We start from the raw sequence: 17,631 nt of genomic DNA, 5'->3' as shown, positions 1-17,631 counted from the left end.
CACTGATTTATTCATTCCAAACTTATTGAGAAGTATGTGGTAGGTATATACATTTAATTAAAATACACTAACCTTCTGTATTTCCACCTTAGACAGGAATACGGAAAACGTTAATGTATTTTAATTAGGTTTCCTTGCGCATGACTACCAATTTGTATTTTTGGAGAAGTTACTATCTCCTTTTCCCCTTGGGTTTATTGACCTCTCGAAACACAACAAAAAGGGATGTTTTGAAAGGGTTTCTAAGAAATGATGATTAGTAGATATCCAACCGACGTGAATGAATTAATATCACAGGAATAAACTTGTTGCAATGCAGCCAAGTTGCAAAATAGACATGCGGCGAACTTACCGTAAATGAGTAATATGTAATGCATGTCTTACGGGAAAGTGCATGTTATACAGAAATAAGGCCAAGTTAGGCACGTGGATAACTTAGCAGTTTTACTGTATTTTTCATATTTTCAACGCACTCCCCTGATGACTGATGCAAGCGAATACCTGTGAAGTAATTGGTGGAATGAGAAGGCAGGAAGAGACGGGAGAATCCCGGCTAAACCCACAAAGACTTATATCCACTGCAAATTCACGTGGCTGTGGGACGAACCACGAACTGTGTCGTTCTACAAATTTTCTCTAAGCTGGTAGCTGGTTTCGAATAAAGTCATATGGAGCTTTTATTGTTTTATTCAATACTGAATCCGACAAAAAAAAAAAGAGAATTGGAATTACGCACTCTACAAAGTAGATTTTCACTTTTATGATAACGAAATAAATTTTTATGATAATTCTCCAACAAATGTTCATTTCGTAACTCTTTGTAGCCAAATATTACTCGAATCCATAGCTTTTCCGTTTCTTTTTATCGTTAGCATTTTAAATCTAATAATTCTTTCGCTATTTCAATGAAAAACGGGCGCAAGAAAAAATATTTCTGGGCCAATGTTGTGAAGCAACTATGAAAAGACATGGTTAGAAAAAGGGATACTTTTTTTCCCCGAGAGTAAATTACTCCTAAAGACCCACTGAGATACTTCGTTCCCGGATGCAACAAGATGCCAAAGTTCATATGGTCGGGCAGTCTCCAGTAAATACAGTCTGTAGTCAGTAGAAGATAGGTTTGTATTCTTGAAACCTACATATGAGACATCTAAAAGTTTTCGAGGGGACTTCATCACTGAATTTCATCTATATGTGACATCGAAGGAGAACTGTTCTGTAAAAATTTGACGACAGTTGAATCGAGGTCTGAGAGGTACTGCAGATGATAATGTCAAATCATTATTATTAAAATTGAAATCAAAAGACAATTTGATATAGATATTGCATAGTATAAACTAAAGTGTGGAAGATGAGGCAAGAATTGCAAAGTGTAGACATAGAGGGTCAATGTAGTAACAAAAATTTCAAAGAGAAAGCAGCTATCCAAATTTTGCAGTTCTTTGTAACTTGTTGCTATGCTAACGTTCAAAATGCAAAAAATACCACTGAGCGGAGAAGGATGTATATTGACAGTCGTAAACATTTTTCAAAGAATGGAGTTTTCAGCTTTTTAAAGTCAGCATATCTATAAGCCAGCATCTTCAGATATCTGCAGAATTTGGAAAACTACTTTCTCTTGCAAATTTTTGGCACTGCATTGATCCTCTATGTCTACACTTTCCAAACAAAACTAATATCTTGCCTTACCTTCCACATTTTTGTTTATATATATATATATATATATATATATATATATATATATATATATATATATATATATATATATATATATATATAAAATCAAATATATAATCAAATTGTCTCTTTTTGGTTTCAATTTCAAGAATTATAAATTGACATATCATCTGCAGTACCTCTGAGACCTCAATTCAATTGTCAAATTCTATGTTTTAGGCAGGAGTACATCTGATGCAAGTCGGTAAAGTTCTCATACTAAAATAATAGGATCACAGTAATGCTTACAAAAATCCACGATGTTCGAAAAACTTTTGAGCGATAGTGTAGCAGGTCTCATTACCATCTCAGATATTATTGAAACTTTTTTTTTAATAGCAACTAGACATGTTTTTAAGAGACCCTTTTTTTTTTTTTCGAAAAAAATTTTCCTGCCAAGTAATGGGCTATCAAAGACGGGGAGTACAATTTATGAAGTGTAGAAGACATGGAAAATGGTCAACTTCGGAGCCCCACCATTCAGTTATGGAGACAGGTAGAGTTATAATTCTTGTTGTGGTATGTACATAGGGATATAAATAAACTATATTTTTATTATAGTTTGGTTTGCGCATGCGTATCTTTTTGTACATAAATTAACAAATGAAGGGTAAGGGGAAAAAAGAAGGAATGTCACAAAACTGCATTTTCGAGTAAACGGCGTTTTAGTATTGGAAACAGCGTAAAAAAGAATAAAGTTAGTTAAAACTTTTGCCCCTTTTACATGGACATTTCTACATCTACGCATGCATGGTATATAAGTCAAATAGTACTAAGAGTCACCAACAGATAGGACAAAGAACTCGATAAAGCACACACATGGACATTTCTTGTTTTTTCCCCTTACCCTTCAAATGAACGTCAGTTTATCTGAAAAGTCGAAGTTTGCGAATTTTTTTCGAGCACTTCTGGTTCGAATTTTAAAATTCTGTTTTTACGGTTGGTAACACCTAGTTACCCGCTTTCTGAAGAAAAGAAAAAAAAAAAGTATCGCTTGTGTGTGCAACCGTTTTGTCGCAAAGGATTCGAGAAATTGTAAAATTTTCAAAAATCGCCATTTTCTCGAAAACACCATCTTTTAAAATTCTGAAATTTTGTCAGATGGTTCAACTTTACATGAATAATGAACACACCAAATACCGTTCTCGACCAATGCTTCATGAATTAACTACAGCCTTTTGAAGTTAGCGAAGTTTCGTTAACTTTGATGTCACAGTTAGCAACACTGGAAACAATAAAAGTACAATGATTTGATGATGATTGTGGTTCACATTAATTAGCGATTAACGATTTCACATTAATGATGGTTGTGATTCACATGCCCACAAATAGGAGCTCATTTGATTCGGGTCCCATGTTTAAGCTGTAGGTCCACGTCTCATACAACTTTTAATACTGAAAGGGATGTTAAACTGCAAATCAATAGATCCAATTCACGAAGAAAAAAAAAAAATAGCGCAATCAGGTAGGACGCACAATAATACATTGCAGTTTCATCTTTCGTACGTTGGAACCACATATATGACATTCTACAAATTCACTTTATGCAAGAAAATTTTGACAATAAACAACTATTCTAACAAAGGATAACAGAATTCTATGAAGAGTGTGCGCTATTACAACAGGCGAAGTGATCAGATTCACGAAGTGGTCGATTAAACAGAAGTTTAAGACGTGCACACGCTGTTAGTACTGACAGTACTTCTTTTTTATAATAATAAAAAAAATAAGAAAATGATGAGAGAAACGTGAGCCCCGACGGAATACAACAATTCACGAAAGGAGACACCCTTTCCGACATAATAAACGAAGCTAAAAGTAGATGGCAGAAGTCTAAAGTATCCTTTGGACTATCACGGGTTAATTTTCAACTCAATGAACAGGTAACAGAGAAGTACTACTTACACGAGCTTTTTCAAATGTTTCAGCTACTTTCGTTAAAAATTTTTCCAGTTCGCTATTATCTATTGTCGACATTTGTATAAGACCTGAAGATATTTTTATATATGTATCTGCAACATCTGTAACGAGAAAGAAAAAATGTTAATTAGCGATAATTTGATAAACGGATGTAGCACTAGTATGTAATATTACATAAAGAATGTTCCACGTGGTGCAAAGTTATTTTTAATTTACAAACTGAATAAGAATTCAGAAGATAATTAATGCACACAAAGCAATTAAGAAAACTACACACAATTCAAAGCTTTAACGCATGAGCTGTAATTTCTATGCCACGTTCGATTAACAGCAGTGAAATAGAAACATTGCTTGTAAATCTCATTTATTGAAAACAAAAGCATGCAACCAGCTCCCTACCGTAAGAATTTTAACTAGAACACAGTTTCTAGAAAAGTAGGAAAATCACGACAAATTTAATTCTTTGGCAAAAATGCCTCTAATGAAGCTCTAGCGAAGTCCGTATGGACCAACGATATCTGTCGACACCATACAAAGATTCAATTTAACTATGATTTAAAAGAATGACTTACTCGGTTGTAAGTACCGTATACGCTCGCGTAATGTTCGCACCCTAAAAATCATAGCTTGAAAATCTACGTTACGTCTTGTGGTATTTCTAAATGAAATGAAATGAAATGAAATCTTTGAGTTTTACGTCCCACGCATAGGCCGCTTAGGCTAAAGGAGACTGTGATGATGAGTAATGAATGAAATGGTGGAATGAAGAAAGTGGGAGGAAACGGGAGAACCCCGAGGAAACCCACATACACCGTGTTTGCCCACCACAAAGTTCACTTGGCAGGAGGCTGGGATCGAACCCGGGACCCCAAGCACCAATTTTCGTACTTCTGGCACCAGGCACTATTTAAATATTTAGAATAAATTATACAAAATAATTGTGGATTATTTTATTTTGTGTAAAATAAAATTTTAAGCTAAATAAAATAATTTATATACTAGCTACATATTCTTTATAGATTTTGAGTCAATCCCTTGAATCCAACCTTAATCATAATTTCTAGAATAATAATTGAGTACTAGTAGGTATGAGATATAATAATATCTATAATAAAAACTTGTTTTCTTTCTTTTTAAAAAAGAAAAATGCACATTTTCGTACTTCTGACACCAGACACTATATTTAAAAGAAACTCTATTAACATTTGTTTCTTTCGAGTGGAAAAAACTGCTTACAAGTAATTTTAATATTTTTACATTTATGATTGTGTTGTGTTTGTGACTTTACATCAAGTGTGTGCTGATGTGGTTGAAAAATATGTTCGAGGAGAAAATAAAGATTTAAATAATTTATTTACTGATTTTAAATGCCATAAATTTGTTTCAATTAGCGGTCTTTATTTGCTTTTCATTTAATTATTTACCGATATTATGTAAAAGTTCAAAATGAAATTTATTTCGAAAAAAAAAAAAAGTGACAAAATTGCGCGTATTTTGAACGGCCGCGTAATGTCCGCACCTGCATTTTGACACCGCGATTTTAGTACTTAAAAAAAAAAAGAAAAGAAAAGAAAGAAAAAGAAAAAAAGCGGACATTACGCTAGCGTATACGGTATTCTTAAAATTTTTAGACAATGCTTTGTGAACTTCAGTGTTTTATATTTTCAATATCAATACATGAGTTTTAAAAACAAAAGAAAGAGCATGGGACAAACATGGGCGTTGTTTCAAAGCCTTGTCTTTCAGACAAATGCCTCTTTCCCCTACCCACATGCCAAGGGTGAAAGAACAAAATTTATCACGAAACACAAGTAGTATTATATAAATATCGCTCTAAAAACTTTTCTACATTATAAGCAACAGCTAGTTTTCTTTTGCCTTTCCCAAGAACAGATTTTGGTTATTTAAGAAATAAAGAGTAAAGAAATGGAAGGGATATTATCAATCAAACTCATACCTTTTCCTACATCAAACTATAGTTGGTATCATATTTGAGCAAGAACTGTGCACACTATTATGAGTATGATGTGTGTCCGAAGAATTTTATTAAGTCACCATTTTTCTTACTAAAACCTGACGTCTATTAACAATATCTGCGAATTTTGCTATTATTTTGCCCGAACTCTGCCCTGATAGTCTGAGGGGCATCATGTAACCGGATCACATGGTATGATCATAGGAGTCAATGATCTCTTGATTTTGGCAGGGGTACCTTGACCCACCACTAAATTTTAAAACGGGGTACATAGGACCACTCCTCCCATTAAATTTTGGAAATTGCCGAATTTTAAAATTTGGCATCGTAGAATAGGACCAGGCAATGTACAAACTATTCCAAAAAGGCTGACAGTGTTGATTACGCTGTTTTAAGCTGAAAATTCTCTTTGGGTATCTTTCAAAATAGTAAATCAAAGAAGCCAGGTTTGAGCCTTCAAGTCAACCTTTGGAATTGGAAAACTTTGTGCCGATGTGTTTATCTTCTTTTTAAGTGTAATAGGACATCTTGAAATGATGTATAGGAAAAAGTAACATTTACTGAAATAAGTAATGATACAGTATTTCGAACCTCCGCAAGATGTGTGCGAGGATTCGCCAAAAGAACATACGCGTTACTTGCCAGGTTATAGGGAATCCGTAAATTCCTTTGGGGAATACCTCGCATACATCTTGAGGAGGTTTGAAACATACATTTTTCAATCGAGCAGGTATGACTTCGAGTATCATGTTCTATATCGCACTCTCTACGTTGCGTTGTTTTTGAATTACAGCCCTCTGAAGTTAATTTTCCCACGATTTCGGCACCTTATATCGCCAAAACTATCCCTCACTGAACAAAGTGCCAGAGGACTTTTTTGCTAGTCTCAGAATCGGGAATCAGCTCCCGAAGTTTGTTTTAGTTTCTTACCACCCTTATTATATATATATATTAATTTCAGAATATAAGTAATTATTATGTTTAAAATAATATCACATCTGAGATGTAGTGAGTGTTAGCAGAACATCGGCTTAATGTGTGTAGTTTATCTATTTACAACTATTTGTCATACAGAGATTACTTTTCAATATTATCATTACAACATGGGATTTATGTTCTTAAAATACAGCCAGAGACACAACAACAACAACAACAACAACAACAAAAAAAAAAAAAAAAAAAAAAAAAAAGCTGTGAGTATAAACAGAGAATATCGCCGGTAACTTCTGTCATTGTAAATTTTAAAGGATCAAGACTGCGACTGTCTAATTTATTCGTGTATGTAGAGTCACTTTCATTTAATTCTTCCCATTATGTTATTTTTTCCTTATTTTCTTTTGTTCTTTTACTCTCGATAACGATTTACATTCGATACAGCATTCAATATTATTGGAAGACCATTTCTTTTCATTTCACGAAACCGTAAACACTATATGAAATGAAAATCGAAATATATGATATGAAAATATAAGCACCGACCTAAGAATGATGACTATGTAGTGTTCACGGAGTGAATAGGTAGTGTAGTATTTAGCGCATAGCATGTCGAAGCATAGCACGTAGAAAGTCGAAAATTTAAGATTTTCGGCTCAGTTTTAAGCTTTTACACATTTCGAATTTTTATCTAATTTGCCTTGCCTACAGAGGGTGGTTTAAAGAAAACTGGTGATTCCTTCGTTTACTAATGTAACACTATATTTTAAACTCAGTTCATTTATCTAATTTTACTCAGTATTTAGTTTCAAACAGTAAAGAATAGAATATAAAATCCATACCTTTATGCCTCTTTGTCATTCTGTCTGCCTTAGCGGTGGCATCTTTCAAATGAGAATGATATTCAATAAGGAAGTTCTTTTCTTGTTCAAAGAATTCATCGACATCCTTTTGTGTCGCTGACAACAATAATTCATCTGTAGTTTTAGAAAACGATTTAACTACACCCTGAAATATTTCCATTTTGTTTTTCCCTCGAACACAAAGCTGGAAGAGACAAGAATTAGAACTTAAGATTCTATAGGACAAGTTCCATAAGTAACTGAAACAGCTTCCTGCAATATGACTGCAAAAATTATCGCGATTGTAAGAACTTCGCGTAGCTACCAACAATGTTTTATGCAGAAAACTCAGCTTTCAAGTGTATCCCTTATTTCTTCTAACATTCTTTATTCACCGAAAGAAAAAAAATCCGGATGACTCATAACTGCAAGATCCTTCCTGTTAATTACTACTTGGCTCTACAATTTCACACATGTTATGTGTTCTAATTCAGTAAGAAATTAATCACGTTATAATACTAAACTCTTGTCATTTAAATATCTCATACACGTTAAAGAATAATGTTTCTGTTGACGAGCAGGTACTTCAAACATAGCGCCAATTGGAAGAAACCGAAATAGGTTGTACATAGTTATGGTACGCTTTTTGTTAGAAAGACCTTTAACTGGAGGCTGATGAATAACCACATTGATTTAGCTAATAAATACTTGGGAACTGCATGTATTTAAATGTGGTTCTAAGTAATTAAGAGAATTAGTTCAGTGATCTTAATTTAGACGAAGCTGGATTTGGTGGATTGACATAACTGTAAGCCTATCAGACACAAAGTATATTCTATACTCTCTGGATCGTTCCACCGGAAATCGCACGATTTACCAAAAATTGGCTGCACGACATTTTTTTTTTTTAATTCTGATAATTTGCACATATATTGGCATGTTTCGTAAACACAGCGAAGTGATTAGAAATATCGGATTCCATTCCGTATGCCCACTACGTTCATATTTTCAACATGGTATACAGCAAATCATGAGAAAATCAGCATGCACATGAAATTACAATATCTCAGAAATAAAAGGAGGTACAGGTGGTGAGAGAAACACAAGTGGAAAAGTTACTAAGTGACGTTTAATGCAGTGCTAAAAAACTTTTCTCCATCCCAATTTCAAATGCCTTAAATAATGCCACAAAGTCGTAAGTGAGCATCAGCCAAATTACCATTTTTAAGCTCTGAAAATTCTGGGAAGGAGTTAAGCCAAAGATATTCTATGTGGACTTCATATTTGTCTGCACACAATGTATAGCTGGACGAAATAGGAAATTGTACAAATGAATAGTGATGATTTTATATGACATCAAATTTAGCCACAAACGGAATGTTTACACTTGAATATCTCTAGTGGGGGAAGTGCAAAAACTCTGAAACTTATGTTAAATGACCATTAGCTCATGAAGTCTTGAAGCTTTTTTTTTTTTTAAGAAGTGTGTTGCAATGCTCTTCTGTATTACAAAAGTCGGAAGAAAGGAGGCTAAAAAGGCTGTGTAGAAATAATGTGTGTTAAAAAAAAAAAAAAAAAAAAAAAAAAAAAAAAAAAAAAACTTGGAGCTTATTCCTGACACGTCTCTTTGTCAACATGCTACAAAGCAATATTTGTTTGTGCATGTAAATAATATGGAAAAAAGACCAGGTGTATGTAAATACAGAATTTAACCTAAAAGAAGTTGATAAGGTGTGTGCATGTATTATATTAGGTATCAAAACTAAAAAGACTTAGTGCTAAAAAACAAAAGGGTGCATTACATAAAAACTGTATGAGAATTACAAACACATTGCAAAGAATCTTGGAGTAATAGTTTACAGAAGGTGTGACTGTGGATGGAAGACGAATTATCCTAATCCTTTGTGCAAAGAATATAAGTCCTTATTGGGAAACTGAAGATATGTTCGCGCATATTGTCAGTGAAGAAAAAGTTAAAATTACTAAAATTACTAGTTTAATATCGGAGAGTTGAACAAAGTCTCAAGTCTGCGAAGAACTGCAGATGTCGAAATATCTCGTGTGAATCAGTAGGGAACTAACCAAGAAATATGGTATTCTTCCAGACCTTGAGAAGAAAGGACGAAAGCAGTTAAGTACGGAAATAATAAAGGCCGTTGAAGACTTCTACCAGCTGGATGGGAATAGCAGAATTTTGTTGGAAAAAGGACTGCATTTCAGTGAAGATGAATTGAATAAAGAAAAGCAGAGAAAAATGGCTTTGTGTAACTTGGAAACACTGTACATTCATTTCTAAACTATGTGTCCAATGATATAAATAGGTTTCACCAAATTCTTTGTCTTGAAACCTAAATGACCTTGCTGGGTCGCAGATACCCCACAAAGTTTGCGTGTGTGTTTATCATCAAAATGTCAAGCTTACGTTAGAAAGAGTACAACTACATATTGACTTCCAAGGGTAGTTAAAACTGATGACGTGAAATACGTATGTAACGAGTGTATGATGAATGTATAAGTACGATGTCCTGGTGCAGAAATTATTGATAAGCTTTATACTGAAATGGATGAAACTGTCATCCAAAACAGTGGAAGTACAGACAAGTTCACCGCAACAAGCACTGTTTTGAGTTCCAGTGAATTCATTGAAAATCTCATAGAGAAAATATTTGCTCTCAAACAGCATCACTATATATCAAAAGCTCAGTCTGCGTATTGAAAGGAATGTAAAGTCAATCTCAGTGACACTAACTGCAGTGTCGGCTGATTTAGCAGAAAATTATACGTTCGTCGTTCAAGATGAGATACAAAATTATCGTTGGGCATATTCTCAAGCCATTTTACATCCTTTTGAGCAGTAGCGGCTCGATACCATAATCTGAGGTAGTTCTGCACAGTTTGTTTTTTTGTATATTAAATTTCCCGTTTACAGCAATTAATTATAAAATGTACACGAACCAGCATAATCTTTCAGCACTCTAATCGTTATAAATGACAATTATAATTGAAATTAACCAACGTATATACAACTTTACTGTATCGCAAGCAAAACACTATTGTTTTGATTATTGGTTGTCAGTGGCGTATTTAGGATTTTGTTTCGGGAGGAGCTGTACACAACATATGAATAAGCACTTAATTTTTTCTTTGGGATGCCTACAAGTTTTAATGAATTTCGGGTGATCTTGAGCCCGATAACTCCCCTCTAAATACACCACTGTTGTGTGTAACAAATTTCTAAAATACATATTCATACCGTAAGAAACATACTGTTTTCAGATACCATAACAACTTCGGATTCACGTAATGTCTACAGGCAGAAATTTTATTAATACAGTACTACTGAATTATCGTTTGTAATTGAAGTCAATCCGACGTGACTTCTGCTGTACAAAATGTCCTATTACTCTTTCATTCAAGTTCGGCGTGGTAGATATGAAATCACGCTCGATTGATAAGGCAGCCAAAGCATTGATTCTTTCCTGACGTATTGTGCTTCCCAAAAATATTTTAACTATTTTAAAATTAGAGAAGTAACGTTCTGCTTCAGCTATTGTCGTTGGGGTAGTTAGAAGAATTTCCAAAAGGTTTATGATTTCCTTAAAATTGTCACACAAATTGTGTTTTGTTCAGAAAATTTGCACAAACTCGAACATGGAATACCATTATTTTTAAAGCGTGCAACAATTACACTGAACTCCGTTATCAAAAACAAGAGAAGGGCGCCTCATGTACATCACGTCGTGTGTCTTCGGCTTCTTCGGAAGTATTCGTGATTTCTGAGCTGCTGGAAGTGCAGCTCTATTAAATTCTATCTAACAAACAAGGAAAACGTAATACAGTGCGGCTGGTGAAGATTTTGGTCTCAATGCTAAAGTATAGGGCAATCCGTGCACAGCTCTTGCAATATTATTAAGCTTCAGAAGATGTTTCCAGTAATTTTACGCTATGTAGCATATCCAGCAGTACAATTTCATGACACTGTTAGACCAAATATCATCATTACATGTTATTTGTTACCTTGATTATATTAAACACAATTCAACTTAATTGAAAATACATTTATTCCACTAAAATAACTGGTAGTTCTGCAGCTCTGCAGCACTTATAGACAAGCCGCCCCTGCTTTTGAGTATTATTATATGTCATATGGTACATTATTTAGTCATTGTGTGTGTGTATTATAAGTGATTATTTACAACACTAGTGCTTTGTATACATTTCAGATGCAACTCAAACCATCTGAAAAAGGTTTTGACATCGTTCACATAATTGATTTATTTCGGTTATGGGGCAGCTCTCCAGTACAAAAACAAGAACTCCTAGACCTTTGTCATGACAAGTCTGACTGACCTCTTCACTTTTTTTTTTTCTTTTTTTCCTCGTTTGCTTACGGCAAGGACCCGTACAACGGTGTAGGTGGTACAATCATGCTAGTCTTCAAAAAGCATGCATAAAACCAGAACATCGCCGTTCAAGATTTGTATGATTTTTGTGAAAAACCTATCACAGGAATCAATTACATATTTGTGTCCACGGAAGCTGTATAAGCTAATATTCCTGCCAAATGCAAACCTGTACCTCAAATTAGGTCAAAACAGATTTGTACCACTTAGCACAAGTACCCTTCGAAGTTACAGAACATCCAATTAAATCAACACCGAAGTTACAGAAGATATACACATAACATCAATGCCCACGGGAATTCCACTGTTCTGATTTTTCACATCCAGGACTTGGCTGCGTGCGTTTATGATCACCAGTAGTGACTAACAGTGGTTGAAAATGTCAATCTAGAGCATAAATATTTGTACGTTTGGTTCTTTAAACAAGCGAAAGCAAGACCATCATTTGCAAAGTCAATTGATACATCCTGGGTACCTTTGTCACATATTCTCCAAATACTTACACCTTTAGAACTAACAACTCCCACAGGGAGAAGCTATCGTATTACAGAAAAATTGTGCAACAAAATTTCTGTTACAAATGCACTGTCATTAGACTATCACATGTACCGTTTTTACGACCTCTTTCTTTGTTCATGTTTTGTTAATAACAATGTATGTTACTGTTTTCGTCATATTTAGTTTCATATTCATGTATTGTACGTAATGAGTTGTAAAAACTATATGCCTTTGACATTTTATACGTACTTTTCTAACCGTATACCTACCAAATCTACATCCCGTTTTCTTGTTTTTAACTGAATTTTCATTTTTGAAGTACATTATGAACTAAAAGTCATTTACCGAAGCTTCAGAATTTCCGGACTTCCCTCACTAGAAATATTCAAGAGCAAACATTATCAAAATTTATTTGTGGGCATATTTGATGCCTTATAAGATCATTATTCATTTCTACGATCTCCTATTTCCTCCAGCTGTATATTGTGGAGTCAAATACGAAGTCCATATAAGACATTTTTGGTTCAATTCCTTTCCAGAATTTTTAAGCCTTAAAAACTGTAATTTGGCTGATGCTAATTTATGACTTCGTGGCATTATTTAAGTCGTTTGAAACGGGCAGTAAAAAGTATTCACCACTGCATTAAAGATCACTTCATAACCTTTCCACTGCTGTTTGTCTCACCATTTGTTACACTTTTCATTTTTGAGATATATTTCGCATGCGTCCTGATTTTCTTATGATTTGCCACACGCCATATTGGAAATATGACAGCAGTGGGCATACTAAATGGAATTTGATATTTCTAATCGTATCATTGTGTTTACGACACATGTTCCAATATGTCTGCAAATTATCGGAATTCTCAAAAATGGTCGTGCAATCACAATCATGCAATTTCTGGTGGAATGGCCCTTCTGCTATTATTTCCTGGAGCCCCAGATACAAAGAAAGAACCGTTGATCCTTTCCAGCCTGTAGAAGTTAGACTCTCATCCAGGGATCTTTGACTAGAGCGCCAGCTTGGGTGTTCAAAGTCTATTAACATTATTAGGACTGATAACTGACACTCGCTAACAGGACAGCCACGGCGATTTCACTGATGAAGAATAGCTTCAATAATGAGAGATTGATCTTATACTCTACTAATGCACCCATGTTTTGAATTTATTCGTAAACATTTCAATGACTGCTTATAACTAGTATAAATTATCTAACCAAAGACATAAAAAGGAGAAAATGACTATGTGACACACAAACTCCTAAAGTGATTTATTAATGTTAATATTTCGTTTTTTTTTTTCTTGTTTGTTTGTTTTTTTCTGTTAACAGAGTTTACCAGTTTCTTTATTTTTATTTTATTTAATGCGCCTGTGAGTCAGTCCACGGATCAATGTAAAAAATTCCTTAGTTATCACGTACTAATAATGGTGGCAATCAGTCATCGAAACGTTTAGGAATAAACTAAAAATACGGGTGCTTAATGGAGTTCAAGGTTAGTATACCATTAATAGATATGCATACCGTACAGTCCATTTAGTAACTGCTCCATGTTTTTAAGCGAACTGTTAAGAAATAATATTTACCAAGAAACAAGCAAAAAGGCTAATACGCACCGCAAAAAATTGAGTTTTCTTCTACATGTAATAAGCGCTTTCGGAAGAATCTTCTTACATGTAAAAGAAAACTGCTATTGTTTCCGGTATTAGCCTTTTTGCTTGTTTCTTACTAAATATCATCACCGCTCGCAATATTGTAATAATATTCATCATTCGCAACGCATGCATTTTAAATTCTACCCTCGCAGAGAAGATTATTCAGATTGATTTTACAATATGTATCTGCACGCCCATTATATGTAAACTATCGTAAGTAAATGATACTTACATCTTGATCATATTCTAGGAATACCCTGAAGTTATGATCATTCCTAAAAACAGGATGATTGGCAAGGCGACAGAGGAACACTTCGTGCATTGCTACAGTTTTCTTAAAAGTTGCTAAATATTCCCTAGAGAGAGAGAGAGAGAAAAAAAAAAGCAAGTGATACACAGAGCACTAAAATGAGTTCTACTTAATAGTGAAACTGTATCTTTACTTAGATTTTTACATACCTCTGTATATATGCTTAAATTTATACAAAGTTCTAACGATGCGAACTACATATTTCACGATCTTTTAAAATACACGTTCTATGGTTTCCACTTGGTTTCAAGTAAATTATCAAATTATTCTTAATGTTTAAGAGGCAAATTTTTGTAAACGAATAATTTATAATACCTATACATATTTTACTGACAAAGATCACGAACATGTAAGTTCTTTCTAAAGATATATTGTTTAATTTGTTATTACATTCTTTCTTCTACTTTCGCAGTTTTCAATACTAACGATTGGTATGTAGCTCGGCTATTTTCGCATTCTTATCACCATATATAACCGTAAAATGACTGCATCTTACCATAATCTATGTTGTTTAGAATCACTATTTAAGATATGTATTAAAACTACAGGTCTGAGTCATAAGTCTTACAATATTCTGGTACACAACATACCTGTATTTATTACGGTACAGTGAAAGAAGGTTAAGATTAAAAGTACAGCCCCTAGTGTTGGACTGCCCGTTTTCAGAGCCGTGACGGCATGACACGAAACCTTCAGCATTGGTTATCAGGCTATCAGGATTTGCCGCACAGAAAATATATGCGTTAGTTTGCCACAAGAGGCTTTGCTCTTCATGAATATGTATACTGTCTTTTCAACAAAATTTTTTTAGTTAGTAAAATTGAAATTTTTATCTATCAGACTTTTAGGTTCTACATTTCTTTTAAATTGCATGTATTAATAATAATAAGTTACTGGAAAATTCTTCAGATCTAAAGGCAAAAGGAACGGTTGAATAACGAGGAGCAAAAAGTGAAGTTTAAGAACGATACAAACAGTAATTCTCGTCTATCTTCATACTATTGTTCTATCATACTTTTTAGGTTCTACATTTCTTTCAAATTGCATGTATTAATAAGTAACTGAAAAGTTCTTCAGATCTAAAGGCAAAGGGAACGGTTGAATAACGAAAAGCAAAAAGTGAAGCTTAAGGACGATACAAACAGTAATTCCCATCTATCTTCATACTATTATCGAATGACAATTTTACTGAAATTACGATTCCCTGCAGCATATAACACATGAAAAATACTACCACAAACAAAACTATTTCGTATTTGGTACTATCTTGAGCCTTAATTGTGAAAATTTCAATTTGCTACATTACTTACAATTAACTCAAAACTAGTAGATGTGCTGGGACAATTCAAACTATCTTAAGAATTCCAAAGAATAAGGTGTTTTTTACATGCTTAAAAGAATAATACATACCTTCACTTTCTTCTGCATAGAAAACTGAACTGATTTACTACTTATTCAGAATTTCATTAGAACTTAATGAAAAAAGACAAACTGTCTGTAAAGTTACCTACAATTTTGTAAAAATCTGATCCAACGCAATCCTATTATAAAATCACTGGTTAACACAGATGCAAGTGTGAAAATAACTATCTCAGAAAAAAAAAAAAAAATGTTTTATACATGGTAGAACAAGAACATTCAACTGTCCATTGTACACAAAAATACTTACGCTTCTAATTCTTGTTTCATTTTGTTAAATTCTTCTTTCGTCATTGTTCCTTCTCCTTCCCCCAACTTTTGCAGCTTCTCCCTTGACGCGTCGAAATCAGGTCGTGGCGGAGCAGGAGGAATCTACGGACATATTTTTTTTATATATTATACATATCTTATTTTACATATTAATACATATTTTACATATTAATACATGTTCAACTAATTTTAAGTGAATATTGCATTAAGCTCTAGTAATTATTAACTAACTAACTAGCACTCTATGGGCTATGGAACCCGGAGGTTCAAATGCCGCGTCCACAAAGCTCTCCACTGACTTCTGTCCTTACAATTGGATCCAGTTTCTTCTTTATATTCTTATATTTGTGAGATCCAGCTTAATATTGTCCTCCCATCTGAGCCTGGGTCTTTCTAATATCATTTTCTGATTGGATTTCCAGTTAAAACTGACAGCTGCCATGTAAATCAAGATGCTTTCAATCTTCCTCTGAGATAAGGTACATAGCTACCAGTATTCGGAACTTAGTAGCTATTAATTACTAAAAAGTTCCTTTCGGATACTGGTATCTGTGTACCTTATCTCAAAGGAAGACTGAAAGTTTCTTCATTTACTAGCAACTTTCAACTGTTACTCGAAAATGAAAAAAATAAGTAAATAAAAACTCAAAAAAATTAAAATTTAAAAATCCAACTTTAATCATTGACTGAATGTAAATACAATGTCGCAAAAGAAGAACTAATACAAATAATAATAAATTACAAATACTTACAATGAAACCTGCATAATCCTCATTTTCTTCAAATCTATCATGAAGCCACACGAACTCTTCATGCTGGCGGACAACAAGAAACTCGGGCTTTTGGAACTCTGGCAAAGTTGTCTACAACAAAGAAAGAAATAATTCAAAACTTTTACCGAACAGTTTTACTACATAAATGGTTATATAGTTTTCGAATTGCAACTCACATAGTATTTCTGAAGATTTCAGTCAGATACATCAGAGTAGCGTAGTTCAAATAACATAATAAGGGCTTTGGTGAGTATGAAAAAGATCATTCAAGTATAGAAATACACTGATTTTCGACAATAACTTTTAATTTGAAAATTTCAAAAGCTTCAACACTTATTGTAACTGATCAGAAAATAACTACATTGTACACAATAATACTATAATTACTTCGGTAGAGCGCTTACCTCTGGTGCGCGGGATGCTTGGTTCGACCCTCGGCTAAGTTTGTGGTGGACAACATCGTGTCCGTGGGGTTTCTTGGGAAACTCCCGTTTGCTCTCACTTTTTTCATTCCATCAATTCTTTCATCAGTGTTCACTTGCCTTAATCTTTGTCTTCCTTAGCCTGAAGGTGGGAAGTTAAACTGAAAGATACTAGTTACGAGTTCTTAACCTATGAACATATGAATTCAGTAATATGAATACATATATAAGAGTACATCTTCTTTCTTGTAGGAGTAACTCGATGCTATCTACTTGTACTAATCTTCAGTATGTCCAACTGATGAGCGCTTATAGTTTCTAGATATACAGTGCTGCCATATCAAATACTATTGCCAATATGTATTTATTTAGTTATACAAATTTCAGGGCATACTTAGTCTCCGCTATAATTCCAGAATTTTCTATTCAACCGCGTGAAGCATGGTGATCTGAAGAATTAATAGTGACATTAATGCAAAAAAATATTATCTTTTA

The 17,631-nt window shown here is 33.8% G+C and overlaps 1 protein-coding gene across 3 annotated transcripts in view; it reads right to left on the bottom strand.

The window, feature by feature from the left end:
- Nucleotides 1-17,631, bottom strand: part of Snx6 (sorting nexin 6) — a 67,503-nt gene that overhangs the window by 23,965 nt on the left and 25,907 nt on the right. For all 3 annotated transcript variants that reach the window (XM_081725608.1, XM_081725606.1, XM_081725607.1), the window contains 5 exons: nt 16,694-16,804; nt 15,922-16,043; nt 14,175-14,298; nt 7,387-7,591; nt 3,622-3,737 (listed from right to left, as the gene is read on the bottom strand). In XM_081725608.1, the coding sequence (XP_081581734.1) occupies nt 3,622-3,737; nt 7,387-7,591; nt 14,175-14,298; nt 15,922-16,043; nt 16,694-16,804 (678 nt within the window). The remainder of the gene's footprint in view (nt 1-3,621; nt 3,738-7,386; nt 7,592-14,174; nt 14,299-15,921; nt 16,044-16,693; nt 16,805-17,631) is intronic.

This window comes from Thermobia domestica, chromosome 9 (assembly GCF_964235325.1).
Source record: "Thermobia domestica chromosome 9, izTheDome1.hap1.1, whole genome shotgun sequence".
NCBI classification, from domain to species: Eukaryota; Metazoa; Arthropoda; class Insecta; order Zygentoma; family Lepismatidae; genus Thermobia; species Thermobia domestica.
Note: the sequence above shows the minus strand (reverse complement) of the source record. Positions and strands in the feature narration are given on the sequence as shown.